Source organism: Cynoglossus semilaevis, chromosome 8 (genome assembly GCF_000523025.1).
Source record: "Cynoglossus semilaevis isolate Cse_v1.0 chromosome 8, Cse_v1.0, whole genome shotgun sequence".
Classification (NCBI taxonomy): Eukaryota; Metazoa; Chordata; class Actinopteri; order Pleuronectiformes; family Cynoglossidae; genus Cynoglossus; species Cynoglossus semilaevis.
Genome location: NC_024314.1, coordinates 28,797,947 through 28,815,318, shown reverse-complemented (window position 1 = coordinate 28,815,318; position 17,372 = coordinate 28,797,947). Strand labels below are relative to the sequence as shown.

The 17,372-nt window shown below is 42.4% G+C and overlaps 4 protein-coding genes, 1 long non-coding RNA gene and 1 other non-coding gene across 6 annotated transcripts; 3 read left to right on the top strand and 3 right to left on the bottom strand.

The window, feature by feature from the left end:
* Positions 1–229: 229 nt before the first annotated feature.
* trnal-uag (transfer RNA leucine (anticodon UAG)) lies at positions 230–311 on the bottom strand. Its single transcript has one exon. It is a non-coding gene; the product is annotated as a tRNA-Leu (tRNA).
* A 309-nt stretch (positions 312–620) lies between these two features.
* irak3 (interleukin-1 receptor-associated kinase 3) lies at positions 621–8,934 on the top strand. Its single transcript, XM_008315984.3, is given in 13 exon segments — positions 621–1,026; positions 1,763–1,966; positions 2,897–2,953; positions 3,035–3,198; positions 3,436–3,500; positions 3,583–3,697; positions 4,815–4,872; positions 4,875–4,932; positions 5,412–5,610; positions 6,285–6,350; positions 6,934–7,104; positions 7,211–7,547; positions 7,825–8,934. Coding segments are annotated over 13 exon segments (1,707 nt in total). The 5' UTR covers positions 621–929; the 3' UTR covers positions 7,941–8,934.
* Positions 8,866–10,300, bottom strand: cdnf (cerebral dopamine neurotrophic factor). Its single transcript, XM_008315986.3, has 4 exons — positions 10,142–10,300; positions 9,502–9,629; positions 9,271–9,412; positions 8,866–9,193 (listed from the first exon to the last, which is right to left on the bottom strand). Exons 1-4 carry the CDS (start codon positions 10,212–10,214, stop codon positions 9,027–9,029), a joined length of 510 nt encoding a protein of 169 aa, XP_008314208.1. The 5' UTR covers positions 10,215–10,300; the 3' UTR covers positions 8,866–9,026.
* LOC112487421 (uncharacterized) lies at positions 9,086–9,943 on the top strand. The gene is made up of 2 exons (XR_003050478.1): positions 9,086–9,406; positions 9,476–9,943. It is a non-coding gene; the product is annotated as an uncharacterized LOC112487421 (long non-coding RNA).
* A 272-nt stretch (positions 10,301–10,572) lies between the features above and the next one.
* On the top strand, positions 10,573–15,077 carry hspa14 (heat shock protein 14). Its single transcript, XM_008315985.3, has 14 exons — positions 10,573–10,700; positions 11,144–11,224; positions 11,503–11,585; positions 11,749–11,797; positions 11,925–12,030; positions 12,116–12,206; positions 12,294–12,398; positions 12,562–12,723; positions 12,835–12,990; positions 13,129–13,231; positions 13,493–13,708; positions 14,179–14,343; positions 14,426–14,493; positions 14,892–15,077. The coding sequence occupies exons 1-14, from the start codon at positions 10,644–10,646 to the stop codon at positions 14,977–14,979; spliced, it is 1,530 nt and encodes a 509-aa protein (XP_008314207.1). The 5' UTR covers positions 10,573–10,643; the 3' UTR covers positions 14,980–15,077.
* A 131-nt stretch (positions 15,078–15,208) lies between these two features.
* Positions 15,209–17,269, bottom strand: prl2 (prolactin 2). The gene is made up of 5 exons (XM_025058138.1): positions 17,118–17,269; positions 16,832–17,019; positions 16,432–16,539; positions 16,153–16,332; positions 15,209–15,597 (listed from the first exon to the last, which is right to left on the bottom strand). The coding sequence occupies exons 1-5, from the start codon at positions 17,167–17,169 to the stop codon at positions 15,418–15,420; spliced, it is 708 nt and encodes a 235-aa protein (XP_024913906.1). The 5' UTR covers positions 17,170–17,269; the 3' UTR covers positions 15,209–15,417.
* Positions 17,270–17,372: the final 103 nt, after the last annotated feature.

Below are 17,372 nucleotides of genomic sequence, written 5' to 3'. Positions count from 1 at the left end.
TGTGGCGCTGAAATCCTAAATGAGTAAACAGAGACTGTCTTCGTTCATGCACACATTTGACCACAGAGAGGCGCTCTTGCACTGCCGAGGCTTTGTCTGAAAAGTTTGCACTAGGAGTAAAGTATATTTTGTGTATTGGGATCGTGGTGGTGAAAAATAAAACGTCTGTGTAAATAATTGTGACGGTTTTTGTGAGAGGAGAACACCTGGTAAGAAAACATAAACATCTTGGCAGCGGTGGGATTCGAACCCACGCCATCGAAATGACTGGAGCCTAAATCCAGCGCCTTAGACCACTCGGCCACGCTACCACGTGGGATTGTATTTGTCACGTGACTACAAATTATTTTATGAAAACACATTTACTACTTCACTAAGTCTTGTGTTTTCTTTGCTTCATCTAAAACTATATGATTACGTTTCATTTTTAAATATGTTCATGTTCATGAACCCAAAGGGTCGTGGGAAAAAAAATCGACATATCTGATAACATAACAGATTTTTTTTTCTAATTCTGACTTATTGACATTGACGTGTTCATTGACGTGCCTAATCAAACGTGAGGACTGACGTCACTGCACAGGCATTCAACATGCGAGGTCGCCCTCTTGTTCTTGATTTCAGAAGTGTTCGTGGTTGGTGGTTGAAAACCCGGTGTAAACATGTCGTAACACAGTGCGTTTCTTAACAAGTTTTAATTTTCAAAATAAGGCTCTCTGGGATTTTTTTTTAAATCTACTCCAGAATTTTCACTTTTCCGCTGGAACATTTGACTTTGGAGACTGTGTTGGAGGAGACCGTGGACCGCGGTCGAGTTGAGTCACGCAGCAGTGACGGGCTGCGAAGGAAGGACGGAGTTTCCGTGTTGAGTAACAGCAGTTCCTCCTCCTGCTGTCACTGTGAGACGCGAAGTCAGTGGGTGAGGACCGATGGACGCTTTTCTCTACGACCTCCCCCCTCTGCTGATGGAGGAGCTCTGCAGGATCCTGGACAGCGGGGGGGACATTCTGGGCTGGCGGGGACTCGGTGAGTTCGGTGTTCGGTGTGTGTGTGTGTGTGTGTGTGTGTAGATGACAGTCATCTCAGGTCAGTACAGTCAGATCCGTTCTTCTGATAGAACTCTTATTGCGGAATCAGTTCTCGGGAGTTTAACCCGCTATTATTTCTATATTATTATTATTATTATTATTATTATTATTATTATTATTATTATTATTATTATTATTATTATTATTATTATTAATATTATTATTATTATCAATCATTTCTTCGGGAAGTTCAAGCTTCAACATTATACGGTTCGGTTCCAAACTTTGTCTGATAAAAACGAGCTTTCAATCCGTTTGATTGTATGAGCCAGTGGTTCCCACAATCTGGGGCGCGTGAGTCTCATCTGTGTTCAGATGTGGCCACAGATGTGGCCCACGTATCTCCAGTGGGTTAGAGCGTGTGGGTTTGTGATCAGCAGCAGCAGCAGCAGCAGCATCATGACGATCAGTGTGTGAACCTGTAAGGATGAGCTCCAACAACAACAACAACAACAACAACAACAAAAACAACAACATGTATGATAATCAGGACTGCCCCCAGGTGTCATCATTTCTTGCTAAACAACCTTTTGACTCAGACTTGACTTCAGCGTGATTTTGAAAACATAACCAAAGACAGATTAGTTTATCAGGTCTAGACTTTCACACCGTGTGTGTTTGACAACATAATAAATATATTTGTAAAAAAGAAATATATACGACTTCTCCTCCAGCTGTCCGCATCGTACCCGACTACTCTGAGGTTCGCCGGTTAGAGCGCCTGGAGGCGGCGGGGCGCAGCCCCAGCAGGGAGCTGCTGTGGTCCTGGGCCCAGCAGAACACCAGGGTGACGGAGCTGCTGACGGTGCTGCAGGACATGGGCCACTACAGGGCGCTGCAGCTCCTCCAGGGCCCCAAGCAGAGTCACTCACCGCTAGGTATCCTGTTTACTTTTACAGTACTACAAAGAACTAGGTTACACAGAAAGTCTACCCAATATACCACACATATATATCTACATATATCCCTATATATGTATGTACTGTATGACTTTATATACATACTGTATATGGCAGTATGTGTTCAGTATATAAATATATCTTCTAGACATATGTTTGTATGTGTTTGATGTGCATATATCATACAATATATATATATGTATATATGTTTCTTACAATATATATATTACATATATTATGTATGTATATATGTTATTGTGGAATAACACAATATAAATTATTGTGTGTATATATGTCATATATATGCAAATGTATATGCATATATATATTAATATACATATATACTGTATACTGTGTATATATTTACAGTCTATGTATACTCTATATGTATACACAGAAACATTTGTATTCCATACACATACATGCATATTTGTATGTAATATATTTTGTAAGATACACATACATAGCATTTTTGTATGAAATATATTTTGTAAGATACACATACATATATGTATGTATGGTATATATATTTACATACACATATATACACATTCCTGTGTGTGTGTATATATGTATGTACATAACAACGTGTACAGATATACACACCTATATACGTACATACACATATATGTGTGTTTGTGTACATAAATATATATATACATATATCAGTTCAGGTTGGACACCTTTGTTCGTCTCAGTCTGGTCTTCGTTCTTCACAGCAGGATCTCAGATTCCTGTGAGTGAGAACGTTCACTTCGTCTTAGCTGCAGGGAAGTAGCTGTTCACGCAGGAAACGTTCAGACCTGTTTTTGTTCCTGTTTGTGGTGAAGTGATGATGTCATCAGCCTGAGTTCTAACTGATTCATTGAACAACACTGAACAATGATGAATTGTTTTGTGTTTTTCCAGAGTTGGCGATGCAGCAACGCCGTCGACAAGTCGAACACGATTGGACGTTCCCGCGGGGTAAAAAATGATTCTGGGAGGAAGTTTCCCTGAGTGTGAGAGAAGTGGTCGGTGTCACGGCTTTGACTCTTTGTTTCTCAGTGACTCAAGTGGTGGAACGTCAGCCGCCCGTCATCACGCTGCGTGACATCATCGAAGGAAGTAAAGATTTTCATCCTGGGATGAAGATCTCAGAGAGCGACTTCGCCACCGTCTACAGAGCACACGTTGGAGATCAAACGTACGCAGTGAAGCTTTTCAAACAGGTAAATACCCAGAGTACACAGTACAGAGTACACAGTACACAGTACAGAGTACACAGTCGTTGTACTGACACCCGTACACACTGTACTGTACCAGTACTGTACCAGTACATGAGAAAACTTCGTTGGACCTTTTTTCTGGGCAGCTTTGTGACCTACAGACGTGGGCGTCCACAGTGTCAGTGGTTTTTGGGGGCGGGGTCCCGACTGTGACGTGTTTGTGTTTGTGTCCTGGTCCAGGTTCAGAGTCTGTCCTGGAAGACGCAGTGGGACGCCTTCCTGCAGGAAATGGAAGTCCACCGCGTGTACGTGCCACTCGTTCACTCGTACCTCGGTCTGCGTTGAATACTGATGTTTAACGAAGTATTTGTTGTCGCGTATTTGCAGGCATCAGCACCCAAACATCTTGCACCCTATTGGCTGTTTCTCTGATGAGGGCAACTACTGTCTCGTGTACCCGTACCTTCCCAACGGATCGCTGTACCACAGGCTACACCAGCAGGTGAACCACACCTTTCATCACAGTTTTTTACTAAAAGTACTGCGTAGTTCCAGTTTTATTTATTCAGTATCATTTTTCTTTGCTCATCAGAGCATGAAAGGCAGAACAATTAAATCATCTACTGCTAGGGGGCAGCAGATGGCTATGAAAACTAACAAACATTATCAGAGCTGTTGAAGAAGATCTTTGTGAGTGTCTTTCTTCAATTCCTGCCATTAAATCAGCGTCGTCTTCAACTAAACAGACTGAGATTTTAGTCAATGATGAGGTCGTTTGAACTGGAAGATTATTAGATTTCATTCCATCGACGTTTTGTTAGATTTTTGTTTGGTGACGTGGGGTCTATCCTGATGATATATATGTGGCTCAAAACATGTTTGGAAACACTGCTGTACATCATGCTATAATATATAAGTCCGGGACACGCCCCCCACTTTGGGACCCACTGAGTAAGTTTAGAACAACCTGGAAAGGAAGTAGAATCAGGAGAAAAAAAAGTATTTATTTTAATTATTTTTACAAAATAATTACTGTTAAAATAAATAAATATAAATGTTAACATCATCACCAAATGTGAACACGTTGTATTATTGTTGAACACGATGTGGTTTGTGTCCATTGTCTGTGAGTGAAGTGTTGTTTGTGCGTTAGATCACAATGTGTAAAATGACAAACAGGAAGTGGAACAGGAAGTGGAACAGGAAGTAGCTGCTGTTACTGGGACCTAAATACAGTACTTATATATAAAAGTACCCTCAAAAAGTATCAGCAGCTAAAGGGAAGGGAATTCATCACTACAGCAAAGTCAAACAACTTCGGCTGAAACAGTACTTGGTTCCAGGTACTTCAGTTTGAAGTAAAACAAATACAGCGACTTCACAGAAATAAAGTTTTATAAAGTACGATACAAAAAACATGCAGTGTTGACACATAGAAGGAACAGAAATGTCGGCGTCATCTGAGCTCAACGTGTGGAAAATATATGTCACTTCACTTTCAGGTTCAAACCTGCCCCTCCTCCCCCTTCACCCCCCTGTCTTTGCCCCAGTTCTGCCGGTGCAGGGTAATAAAAGCATGTGATCGCGGTGTGAGATTGAACTCAGGTGTTTCTGTGCAGGAGGGAAAGTTGTCCTTGTCCTGGGAGCAGCGTCTCATCATCATCAAGGGCGTGGCCAAGGCGTTCATCACCTCCACACCGCCCCGTCCTGCTCCGTCATCTGTGGCAACATCTCCAGGTCTGAGTCAGTGCTGGACCACGGTCCGTCTCTCCTCGTCTGGAGTTCCGGCTGTGGGACAAATCAAGGAGTTCTCATCATGAATATATATATATTTATATTTTAATATACATTTAAAACATATATTTATGTTTAATTCTAGGTTCTGTTTTTCTCAGACAATTTTGTTTTAAATGCGATATTAGCATAATTATGTAATGTCTGTTAGAATTGTTAATAACACAATGCCTGGGTTTCGCCCTAAAATTAACCCATCACCTTAGTGGGCGGCACTTACCTTCCTTAACCACCAGGCCACGACTGCCCCGCTATATTGGTGTCAGTTGATATCGTAATTGGAAATTGAGTGTTTGGGCGATATCGGCGTATTGGATATCGGCAAAAAGTTAATATCCGACATCAGTTTGGTTATTAATGAATAATAATATCAGCGTGAAAACTTGTGGTGTTAACGTTAACGTTCTCGTTTCTGTGGACAGCGCCAACATCCTGCTGGACCACGCCCTGCAGCCCCAGCTGTCCGACTTCGGCCTGGCCCGCCTCCGCCCTAGTTTAGCCTCTCAGTGCTGCACCGACACGGTCAGCAGGGGCTTCTACAGAAACCAGGGGTATCTGCCCGAGGAGTTCATCCGACACCAGCGACTGTCCTTCAGCCTGGACGTCTACAGCTTCGGAATGGTGAGAAGTCAATGAGTTAATCACCTGGTTTAAGGCTGTTAAATCAACCTCCACTAGGGGGCAGTAACTCATCAGGTCAGACTACGGTGGACCTTCACGGCAGGAGATAAGAGTTATACTTTATTTATACTCTTTGTCGTCGTTCTTCCTACTTCCTGTCTGACAGGACAGCAGCTCAGGGTCAAAGTGCAGGAAACCTGGTCTTTTATTGTTGCGTCACTTTTATCTCTGACTGTGGAGGCGGGAAATTCCAGAATTGGCCTCTTTTCATTTTCTGGGAAAAGACTCCTGGGAATTCCGGGAAATCCCAAACACAACAGAAGAAAAACAACTGTAACTGAGTGTCAGGATTGACTTCATCCTGACACACAGTTACAGTAACTTGACCTTTGAACTGGAGCGGTGACATCACATATCTGCTGTTGACACAGGAATTTCCCAAATATGGGATCAATAAAATTCAGATTATTATTAATTATCAATAATATAAATGTATTAACACTACGTTTGATCAGAGTAAAGATCGACCTCGTCGTTATTGATTATTTACTAATGTTGTTGTTTATCTTTTTCTTTCTTTTCTTGAACTGGAGTTGATTTTTCAGTTGATTTTTTTTTTTATTTCGTTCTATAGTTTCCTTAACTGATTCTAACAGGACTTTTTCTGCACTCAGGTCATAATGGAAACAATAACTGGACGACAGGTCATCGAGTATGAGCCCAAACAGCCAGCCCTACTGGTGAGTTTGTGAACTGCATGACGGTTGTATTTAAATATGTTTACATTCACTCGCAGCAGTTTGAGGTTGTTGTTGTTGCTGTTGTTGTTGTTGTTGCTGTTGTTGTTGTTACAGTTTATGCAGCTGTGTTTAAAAAAAATAGAAATATTTGTTGTGAGGATTTGTATTTTTTTAATTAACCACAAAATCCCAAACCTCCTAATTCAATTCCAAGTTTATATTAGTTTATTTCCCACTGTGATTAACCACAAAATCCCAAACTTAGTTTATAAGTTTATATTAGTTTATTTCCCACTGTTTTGATGCTTTTTGTTTTAAACAGCAGATTTGTCTTTACAAATTTATCCAAGTATAGATTGTGCCCCCCAGTGGCCGGGTTAGGAATACAAAAACCAACCAATTCTTATTATTGTAGTTCAAACACAGTAGATTTACGACCTCCACCTTTATAAACGTGTCTTCACTCGTCGTGTTTGTTGTTATAATGACATGTTTGACGAGTGGCGTTAACGATGCTTCGTCAACGTCAGGATGAATAAAAAAATAAAAGCATGTGATGAAAAGATGTGGTGGTGTTGTCCAGAGGGACGTACTGGACGCAGCAGTGGAGCAGAGTGGAGGCAGCCTGGACTCCTGTCTGCAGTTCTTGGACCAGACGGCCGGTCAGTGGCCGACCGCCGTGGCCCTCAGCCTCCTGAGTCTGGCCTTAAAATGCACCGCCAGCCGCCACAACCAGAGGCCCGCCATGGAAGATGTGAGCAACGTTTAACGTCAAACATTTAACATAAAAGCGACTCTGACGCTGCGACGACCGTCTCCGTTCTAACTGGAATCATGAACCCGTTCTCCACTGTGTCCAGGTTCTCCTGTCTCTGAGTCAGCTGCTCCCTTCACCCAGTGGCCCCCCGCCCGATCAACCCCACAGCCTGAACGTCGATCCGACTCCCCCCTCCTTACCCGTGGAGCACGATGAGGAGAGCTCTCTCCCGGGTTTAGTAGCGGAGGACACGCCTCTTGAATGCAGCCAATCAGAGGTGACGTTTCTCAGCAGTGGTGGGGGCACCTACAGTGAGGTGGAACTGGATCTTTACAGCAGCTGCCCGGTACAATGCAGCTGTTCCGGGGAGGAAGGGGGGCTGCCCTGTGAGGACTGCAGGGCTAACACGCTAATATCTGGCACCGCACAGAGTTTTGACGGTAAGGTTTATTTTAATATTCACTTCCTCAGTAGAGAGAGAGAAAAAAGGAACTAATGCAGGTTCTATTTGAAGAGGTCAGGAGTGGTAGAAAAGTATGTGAAGGTGGTGCATTTCATGTACCAATGGGTGTTGGATTTTATCTAGGGTTAGCATCAAGCCTTTTCCTGTTTGAAGGAGTGATGGAAGTGTTGGCAGATATATATACATATATACATATACTGTATATATATATTTTGATATAATATATATTTAAATATTTTTCTTTCTTGTCGTAGCGGACAGAGTGGTGGAAAATGAGGCCAAATGTAAACTGAGGAACAAACTGAGTCTGTACAACCGACAGATGATCGACACGCCGGAGCTTTTCTCTGAAACAGACGGAAATGAATGAACGCACGTTTGTCACATGGTCTTCATCTGCCGTCCATATATGGTCAACAAATACCTGCAGCACAGAGCGTGGCTACCGACGTTCCTGTGAGACAACACTAAACCAGAACCAATCACGCAGGTTCTTAGTGAGCTCGTGGCAGGGATCCACCTGCTGTGGCTCAGTGATCTGTTGGTGATGTCTGTTGTCACATGTGATATTGTTTTATATGTGTTATACTGTATGTCTTCTCAGTACATCTGCCTCACGTTTCACAGACACTCCAAACAGCTTTGACAACTTTTCCCATCGTAACCCTTCAGCAGTTTCCTGTTTCATTTCAAAATTAGACATTTTTTACATTGGCACAAATGCCATCACGGTGGAGTCTGACGATAGCATTAATAATTATGATTCATTTACTTAAATCATTTATCAGGCAAAACAATGAAATACTCTTCCACCAGGTGGCAGCAGATGGCTATAAAAACTAAAAAAAAGAGACTCAGAGCTGATGAAGATCTTTGTCTGTGTCTTTCCTCAATTGCTGTGACTACATCAGTGTTGTGTTCAACTAAACAGGCCCAGGTTTCAGACTAGAGTAAAAGAAATGTGAATTGTACGTTAAAAAAAAAGTGTCGAAAGTTGTGGTTAAGCTTTTATGTGGAAAACAGTTCTCTGGTAAGTACGTCAGTACTACTGTAAAACGTCATGGGAAACATCACAGTATTTCACTGGTACACACTGTGTATATGTATGCTCAAATTGTTCACTAAATATTTTTCTTAACGTTGTAATTTGGTGTTTATTTAATATGTAAATGATCTAAAGCTCAAACTACAAATCACTATCAGTGCGAGTTAGAGCGCCATCTTTCTGTTAGGTATAAACTAACACAATTGTTAGTTCTGGAATGACAGCTTTACACTGCAAACGCCCGGTGTCATAAAGTGGATGTAAATAATGACTTTATTAACATGTATACAGAGAACAAAATAAAAACTTTTTTTTCTGATGCCACGGACTCAATGACGTCACCGACGACCCCCTCCTGTCACCCCTTCACTCGTTCATACTCGAGCCTGCAGTGACTGAAGTCATTCAGAGTCAAACAGCGCCCCCGTGCTGTGATGCCTTCCGCTGGATGAGGCTGACGAACTCGTGTTTCTCCAGGCAGCCGCGACACTCTTCACCCCACGAGGCTAAGATGTTCCTCAGCTCCAACACCCTCAGCTTCTGCAGTGACTCGCTGCTCAGGTCCTTCAGCCGAGGCTCTGTGTGCAGGAAACGCAACACAAATCTCTCAGACATTCAGACATTTGGTCGTTGTTGTTGTTGTTGTTGTTGTTACCGTATCTGAGCTGACAGATCTGAGTGTCTCTGCTGCTGAGCCGCTGACAGATCTTCTCCACGGGGACGTGGGAGGCCAGCGGTCTGGACACGGAGGCTGTGACCCGTGTTGCTGCGTCACTGCTGGCTCCCAGGTAGTAGCACTAGGACACCAGAATGTACTGTGAGTTTTTCTGTTGTTTACACCTGACTCTCTGAACAGAAAGAGACACGGAATCGAACGTCTCCTCACCAGCCGGGCCTCTTTGCCCTGGGCCACCGTGCAGCTCCGCTCCAGCTCCTCCTCCACCAGGGCAGGGGTCAGATCAGTGTGGGCCACGTTCAGGCTGTCGTACAGCCTACGGAGAAAACTCTCACACACTGTGGAGTCACACCACGTCACAGATCAGTAGCAAAGACAGGACGGACTTTTCTTTGGACCGAAAATAAATAAAAAGTGTTACATTTAATCTACCAGAATAATAACTGAAATTTAATTAAATAACTTATTAAATTATTATGTTGAAATTTTTCATTTAAAACCTAAATCACCAAGAGTTTGAAAAGATTAAGACACAGAATAAAAAAGGGAAGTGGCTCTCATATTTCCGGAAGTGACGTACATATAACATAAAAGCGGCTCGAGGTACTTATAGCATTATAGCGTTTACAACCAATAAAAAGTATGTACTTTTTTCATGTTCCAGGCCTTTATTTTAAATACAGTAGTGAATATATATAAATGTGAAAGGACCGTGTAGTTTATGACACAGTCATAAATGTACAGCGTGTACCGCGCAGCAGTGACTGCTTCACATTAGTGTAATATTACAGTGTAGTTTAACACAACACGACTGTAACACAGCCCCTGGTCACACACCATGCTCTCTAACCTTCACAGTCGCCAGAGGAAGACAAATCAATCGCTCTGAAAAACAGCAGAATCACGAGAGGCAACGCCGACATGATGGCGTTTGTGGTTTATTATTAGCTACTGGAGTCCCAGCCAAAAAAACAAAAAACAAAAACGGAGTCAGCTGTGGACCAGGGGTCATTGCCGTGCTGCAACTACACAATTTCTCCAGCAGGGAGCATTGCGGCAGTCTTTAGTGGACCTTATCTAATGTTAATTGTTTCATATCCATAGTGATAAAACTTAAGACATTCACAGTTTTGATAATAAATCTCTAATTAATTGACGTCTATATATAGATGCCCCAGTTCGTCTGTTTGCCGGTTTAAAAGTCCTTAACGGATGAAAAACGTTAAAAGACTTATTTGGTCTTGACCCATGTCTGCACTACGGCGTGGAGGCTTTTATTTTAAAAGAGCTTTGAAGGAAACGGAAACGGATAGGGATAGCGGCGCGCAGCTTCCGGTTCTCAGCGTTTCAGCATGGCTGCCATAGGAGTTCACTTTGGATATACATGCGCCTGTGTGGCCGTGTTTAAGGTAATTAAAACAACGGCTGTTTATTTATGTCGCGTTTTATATAACTTTATATAATTTTGACAATAACCGCTGTTTGTTACTGGTGTTGAGTTCATGTGTGGACGTTAAAAATGTGATTATCTGGTCACAAGTTCAACTTCAGACGCCAAGACATGAAGATTGAATGAATCGTTGGCAAAAACATTAGCAACGGTTTGTAGCTAATGTCATATTAAACCTAAACCTGTCGAAGATTATTGAGGTCGTGGATGTAAAAAAAAGAAAAAAGAATTATTTAATGTCTGTTACGGACATTACAAAATACTTGTCATGTCGTGGTCCTGAACTGTGGTGATAGAAACGAATTCCCTAATGTTTTTGTATCCATGAACATTCAAAACATAATTAGGAATTATATAATGATAAAATGAAATGTTTACATGTGTCTGTCTGTGTGTGTCCAGGACGGGCGGGCTGACGTGGTGGCCAATGATGCAGGAGACAGGGTAACTCCAGCTGTGGTTGGATACAGAGACACAGAGCAGGTAAGGACAACTTCATTATATTTCCAAATAATGAAGTTGTCCCTGGATTGTTATATAAAGTTCCATAAATGTGTCGAGCAGGTAAAACTTCATCTTTTGCGTCAAATTTAAGTTAATTTGGATCATTTGTCATTCCCAAATAATGAAGTTGTCCCTGCATTGTTATATAAAGTTCCATAAATGTGTATATTATGTTCAATATTGTCCAATCTCTTTCACAGTAGTGAAATGTAGAAATGATGCAGATTGTGTTCATAGATGTTTGTCGTCGTCTACAGATTGTGGGAATTGCAGCAAAACAGGGACGAGTACGGAACGCTGCCAACACGGTGGTCCGAGTGAAACAAGTGCTGGGCAGAAGGTGACACGTTGTCTCTGCATTCAAGTCCACTGTGATGAATAGTCAGATTAATGATATTATTAAAAACATGTCATCTGTAAACAGGACTTGTAAACAGGACTTGTGACGAGTCGTTCCACAGGTGTGTTCTCTCTGTGACTCACTCTCTCTTCTTCCACATCAGCTTTGATGATCCAGAGACTCAGAACCATAAATCAGAGACCAAGTGTGAGGTGAGGTGAACTCGTCTGTCCTCTGTGGGTCAGCTGACAGCTTTGACTCACAAAATAAAAGCATGAATCCACGTTTGTTGGATTTAGGTTTTAACTTTAAACGTTGGTTTCCGGTTGTTGTCCTCAGTTGGTGAACAGAGGCGGAAAAGCTTATTATGAGATTACAGCGGGAGAACAGTCGCAGTATGTTTCACCAGAGGAGGTCGCCAAACTCATCTTTTGTAAAATGAAAGGTAGAGTTCCTGGTTAAACCACTTCAGCTCTGATGTCGTGTCAGTAGAATGACCTGTGATTGACTGGTGTCTCCACTGTTGACAGAAACGGCTCAGTCAGCGCTGGGTTCTGATGTCAACGAGGCCGTCATCACGGTTCCATTTGAGTTTGCACAGACGCAGAAACGAGCTTTAAGGTGGGCCGCCGTACACTGTCCAGCCCACTGGGATCCAGCCCACTGTTTGGACAGAAGATGACATGAACCTGTGTGTGTGTTTTGCAGGGAGGCAGCTGAAGCAGCAGGACTCCAGGTGCTGCGGTTGATCCACGAGCCCGTGGCTGCTCTGTTAGCATACAACATCGAACAGGACTGTCCCGCTGGAAAGAGGTATTCAGGGTTCACATAAAACATCACATAATATATTCTGATGTCTTTGATAGAAAAAAAATCAATTTTTACTCACTACAGACTGAAGCCGTCATTTGAAGCTGTTTTTATGTAAAAATATTTCACTGTCTTCACACTGTGCCCGTCTGCTCTGTGGCTGCAGCCACGTTGTGGTGTATAAATTAGGTGGAACCTCCCTCAGCGTGACGGTGCTCCAGGTCACCGGGGGAATGTTCCGTGTTCTAAACACACACACTGACCACAACATCGGAGGAGAGAACTTCACCCAGGCCTTGGCCCAGCACCTGGCTGCCGAGTTTAAACGGTAACTGTGACGTCGGTGGACACGTCTACAGTCGCCTTGTGGTCGGTGGCTAACGCCAACGTAGCACATTATCAGAGCCAATTAACACAGTGTGTGTGTGTTTCTCTTTAGAACCTTCAAACATGATGTCAGTGGCAACGCCCGCGCCATGATGAAGCTGATGAACGGAGCCGACATGGCCAAACACTCACTGTCCTCACTGGGCTCAGCCAACTGTTTTGTGGACTCCTTGTACGACGGCATCGACTTTGAATGCAACGTCTCCAGGTGAGATCACTGTAGGTGTGTGTTTGTGTGTGTGTTGCCAAGAACCATGTTTGTTGCCGTCTATCGTGTTCCATTACAATAACATTTCCAGTAACGAGTCGTTACCAGTCTGACCAGTCGTTGTTTTGTTTTCCTTAGAGCTCGATTTGAGCTGCTCTGCTCATCACTTTTCAACAAAAGCATTCAGCCAATCAAAAACCTGCTGGAGAAGGTGAACCTCTCAACCAGTGACATCAACAAGGTACCGTATAGAACTGTCCTAACTGTAAAAAAGTAACAAGTTATCACAAAGTTAGAAACATATTTATTTTTTGTTGTTAAAATAAATCTCAAGTATTCAAAATAAATAATCACATAAATGTTTATCAGTATCCAGTAAACATTTCATGTTCACCAGGTTTAATTAAATATTTATTTTTAGAATAATTGAAATCATTGTTGATGAAGACTTTGTCCTCCTCAAAATAATTGAAATTGTTGATGAAGACTTTGTCCTCCTCAGGTTATCCTCAGCGGAGGGTCGGCAAGAATCCCCCGACTCCAACAAATGATCCGTGACTTGTTTTCTGACGTGGAGCTTCTCAGCTCAGCGCCTACTGATGAGGTCATCGCCGTGGGCGCCGCCCTGCAGGCGGGGTTACTGGTCAACAAAGAAAACCTTGCCCCTGAGGAGGAGTCGATCACAGTGGACTTTTCTGCTGCGGACATTCTGGTGAAGGTAGGCAGACATCGGGGTCCACACGTTGTCTTCAGGGTCTTTTAGTCTTTTCATCATCACTGGTCACATCTGGTCTAACGTCTTAATTTTAGCATCCGATAATATCTGTCCGAGATTAGCATATTAAGGAATACCTGTTAGAATCGTTATCGTTTATTCATCCAATAATTAAAACCCGATAACGTAGTGCCTGCGTTTCGTCAAATGATTTGTGCACTAAAAATTGTTTTGGGGAAAAACAGCAGTATATTAAAGTGAAAGTCACTAGATGGCAGCATTGCAGTTTATTTAATTAATGTAATTCATACAGTGATTTTTACAGATAAATAAATACATATTTCCAGGCCTATATCGGTATCAGTTGATATCGGAATCAAAATTAAGTGCCTGGACAATATCGGCAAAAAGTTAATATCGGACATTCGTCTTAATGTCTTTTGTCTTTCCTCCTTGTTGTTTGGTTGATGCAGGAAGTGGACGAATCTGGAACAGAAATGTTCACTGTGGTGCTTCCGTCTGGCACGCCTCTTCCTGCCCGCAAACACCACACCCTGAGGGGGGGTGGGAAACTGACCTCTCTCTGTGTGGAGGTTTACCAGCGGTTCGTCACAAAGCAGCCAGAGAGGTTAGCTAAGGTGAGAAAGAATCAGAGCGCCGCCTCAAATCTGGAAACAAATGTCAGGATTTGACCTGACGATGTGTCCGTGTCATGTGCAGATTATCTTGAGGGACCTGCAGTCCAGAGAGGAGGACCACGAGGTGGACACCATGGTGACCATGAAAAGGTAACATCATCAGTTCTTCACCCACAGTCACTGTAGGGTTTTTTTTTAGTTTCATAAATAATAATGTAAAGATGCAGATTTCTGACACACAACATGTCAGACAAACATTTATTTTAGGCCCACATCTAGAGTGGCTGCCACTCTCACCTCACAGCAAGGAGACCCAACAGTTTGCTGGTTCAATTTCCTTTCTTCTCCCTCTGTGTGTGCCTTGCAAAACATACAGGATAAGGTTCAATGTTTCCCCTTAATTTACCAGAGGTGTGAATGTGAATTACATTCACGTTTTTGTCAAACACTTAAAGAAAAGACTTGATAGTACAATCATGAAATACTGTAGTATAACTATGAGATACCTGAGAAACCTCTGACTTATTCTCGTCCTCTTTACGTCACAGGGATGGCTCTGTTCATGTTTCCTGCACAGAACGGTGCAGTGGAAGGTCAGAGGTCGTCACCATAGCAGCGGCAGCAGCAGCGTCATAAAAGCCCCTGATCTGCAGTCTGAAAACACAGTTTACAGTGTCGGTGCAATGTATTCGTTTCTGTTTTTCACTAAATAAACGTAAATAATTTCACTCTCAGATGAGTTGGATCTTGTCAATAAAACAGAATATATTAAAAAATAGTTCTATCACGTATTCCGACGGAAAAAAAATCCTGGTCTGTGGAAAAATATTCTGGTGTGAAACTTGGCCGTGGCACAAAAATGTCTTGTTTTTATTATTATTATTTATTTCATTTTTATGTAATAAAGTGTTCAACCCTTTGGCCCAAGCAAAGTTAGGTTAACATGCTAGTATATGCTTTGAAATTTGCTTTTTTTATTCGATCAAAAACATTTTACAAAGTAAACAACATAACGTTGAAACATGTATCGTGCTGTAGCACTCTTTGGGTCGAGGGTCACAGTCTGTTCAGTCTTTAACATTTGTGCTCTGGGAAAACGCGGCACTTGAGGATCTTCAGGTAGTTCTGGATCTTGTTGGAGTCTCGACGGAAACAGAAGAGGAGGTCGTAGTCTCTCATTGAATCAGAAGGGAATGTGGTTTCAGGAGACGCCTGGCTGTCAATGGAGTCACTCAGAATTCCCAGGAGCTGCATCTGGAGGGGAGGAGTCACAGGAGCAAACGTCAGAAAAACTTTTGTTTAGTCATAGTTACTACTGTTTAGGACAAAACACACACAAAAATCTACTCATTCCTAATGCATTTGGAACTTTATCATGCTATTCTTTCAAAATAAAAGCCTACCATTGCTGTGTAAAAAAAGGATATCCTTTAAAGTGACAGTTTGTTCTAACTTGACTATGGTAGAAATTGTGGTTTACTGAACAAAAATCAGTTAATATAGGAATTTCACAGTGACTTTTTAAAATATAAAATGTTGACCTAGTTGCTTAAATGTTGCCTATTGTCGTTTCTCACATCGTCACTGTCAGTGAATATGAACAGTAGGTCGTCCGAGCGTGATCAGTTCAGTTCAGTGTCGGCTTTGGTCGTGTGACGTCAAGACTTGACATTTCCGAGTCTTCACCCTGTTCTTTGGTTACCCATCCAGACAAGACACTCAAGCACCACCAAACCCAATTTGACCTGCTGGCTACACGTGGCATTACAACAGCGACGTCTGACTTGGACTGAAAAAAACACAGGTTACCTTCTCGGCCACTCTCTCCACACCGTTGTGCAGCTGGTGTACCATGTGACTCAGCTCCAGAGCTCTGTCTGAGCTGAAGTCGTTGAGGTCACGGTGCTGAGCCACGCTCTGGTGGAAACGCCACAGAGGGTCCTTCCAGGCCACCAGGAGGCGCAGGATCACCTCCGTCAACTCCTCTCTCTGTGGACAAAGATGCGTGGACACCTGACATGAGTCGTGACATGTTGTTGTTATTTCAATCAGACAGAGTTTGTGTGGAGAATGGACAAGTTAATGTACCGCCATTTGTTGAGCGTTTTCCTTGCCGTTTGGGGTGAGAATGGTGGAAGTGTGACAGTTGCGTCCGACTCTGTCAATTTGATTCCTACTGCGCAGGAAGTAGTGTTCCTAGGAGGACAAACATGGACGCAAGAAGGAAATGTCAAAGGTTAGCTGTTGGCTAAATGTCAAACGACTCGTGAGAAAAAAGGTTACTAAAAAATAGAGGATGAGTCACAGATTAGAAAAAAACCCATCACTTTAACATCGATATTTAGCCACAGCCCTAAAGCTACAGCAATGGCAGCAGCAATGTTTAAATATCCTCATAACAACATTAGTCAACATTTTCACTCATTTATTTTAATACTTTCACATTTCAGACACTTTTCAAGCCCAGTTTTTACAGGAGAAATCTTACAAAGTCCGAGTGGAGGTCGTTGGAAATGCTGTGCACCCTGGCCGAGTGCTGGACGACTCGGTCAAACAAGTTGTCCAGGTACAAGGTGTGACACCCAGGTTGGTCATTGGTGCAGAAAGGTGCCGCATTAGTGATGGTCAGAGTCCAGCACAGAACCAGAACAAGCAGCCCGAGCCACACAGCACACCCTAGAGGAGAGAGAGAGAATTAGAAAAAAAACGATATACATATATATATATATATATATATATATGTGTGTGTATATATATATGTATAGCTGTCTTACCTGATTGGATGTTTCCAGTCATACTGCAGCAAATGAACAAGCGTCTCTCCATTCAAAGACCCCAGCAGCATTAAAGTGAGGATCCTTCACTCACTGTTTTATTGTAGGTAAGAGGGAGGGAACAAGAGACAGAGAGGGGAGTGTGTCGCTGTCACTGTTTGACAAGTCATTATGTTATATTTTATTATATTGAGTTATATATTCTATTATATTGAGTTATATATTCTATTATATTGAGTTGTATATTCTATTATA

Excerpts from the sequence above, each read along its gene's own strand:
- cdnf (XM_008315986.3), bottom strand. The coding sequence starts at position 10,214 with ATGTCGGCGTTGCCTCTCGTGATTCTGCTGTTTTTCAGAGCGATTGAT. Across the intron at positions 9,413-9,501 it reads AGGGCAAAGAGGCCCGGCTG|TGCTACTACCTGGGAGCCAG; the intron begins GTGAGGAGACGT and ends CTGGTGTCCTAG. Across the intron at positions 9,194-9,270 it reads GATCTGTCAGCTCAGATACG|AGCCTCGGCTGAAGGACCTG; the intron begins GTAACAACAACA and ends TCCTGCACACAG.
- prl2 (XM_025058138.1), bottom strand. The coding sequence starts at position 17,169 with ATGGAGAGACGCTTGTTCATTTGCTGCAGTATGACTGGAAACATCCAA. Across the intron at positions 16,333-16,431 it reads AAAACGCTCAACAAATGGCG|AGAGAGGAGTTGACGGAGGT; the intron begins GTACATTAACTT and ends CTTTGTCCACAG. Across the intron at positions 15,598-16,152 it reads TGGAGAGAGTGGCCGAGAAG|ATGCAGCTCCTGGGAATTCT; the intron begins GTAACCTGTGTT and ends CCTCCCCTCCAG.
- hspa14 (XM_008315985.3), top strand. The coding sequence starts at position 10,644 with ATGGCTGCCATAGGAGTTCACTTTGGATATACATGCGCCTGTGTGGCC. Across the intron at positions 12,031-12,115 it reads CATCTTTTGTAAAATGAAAG|AAACGGCTCAGTCAGCGCTG; the intron begins GTAGAGTTCCTG and ends CACTGTTGACAG. Across the intron at positions 13,709-14,178 it reads CTGCGGACATTCTGGTGAAG|GAAGTGGACGAATCTGGAAC; the intron begins GTAGGCAGACAT and ends TGGTTGATGCAG.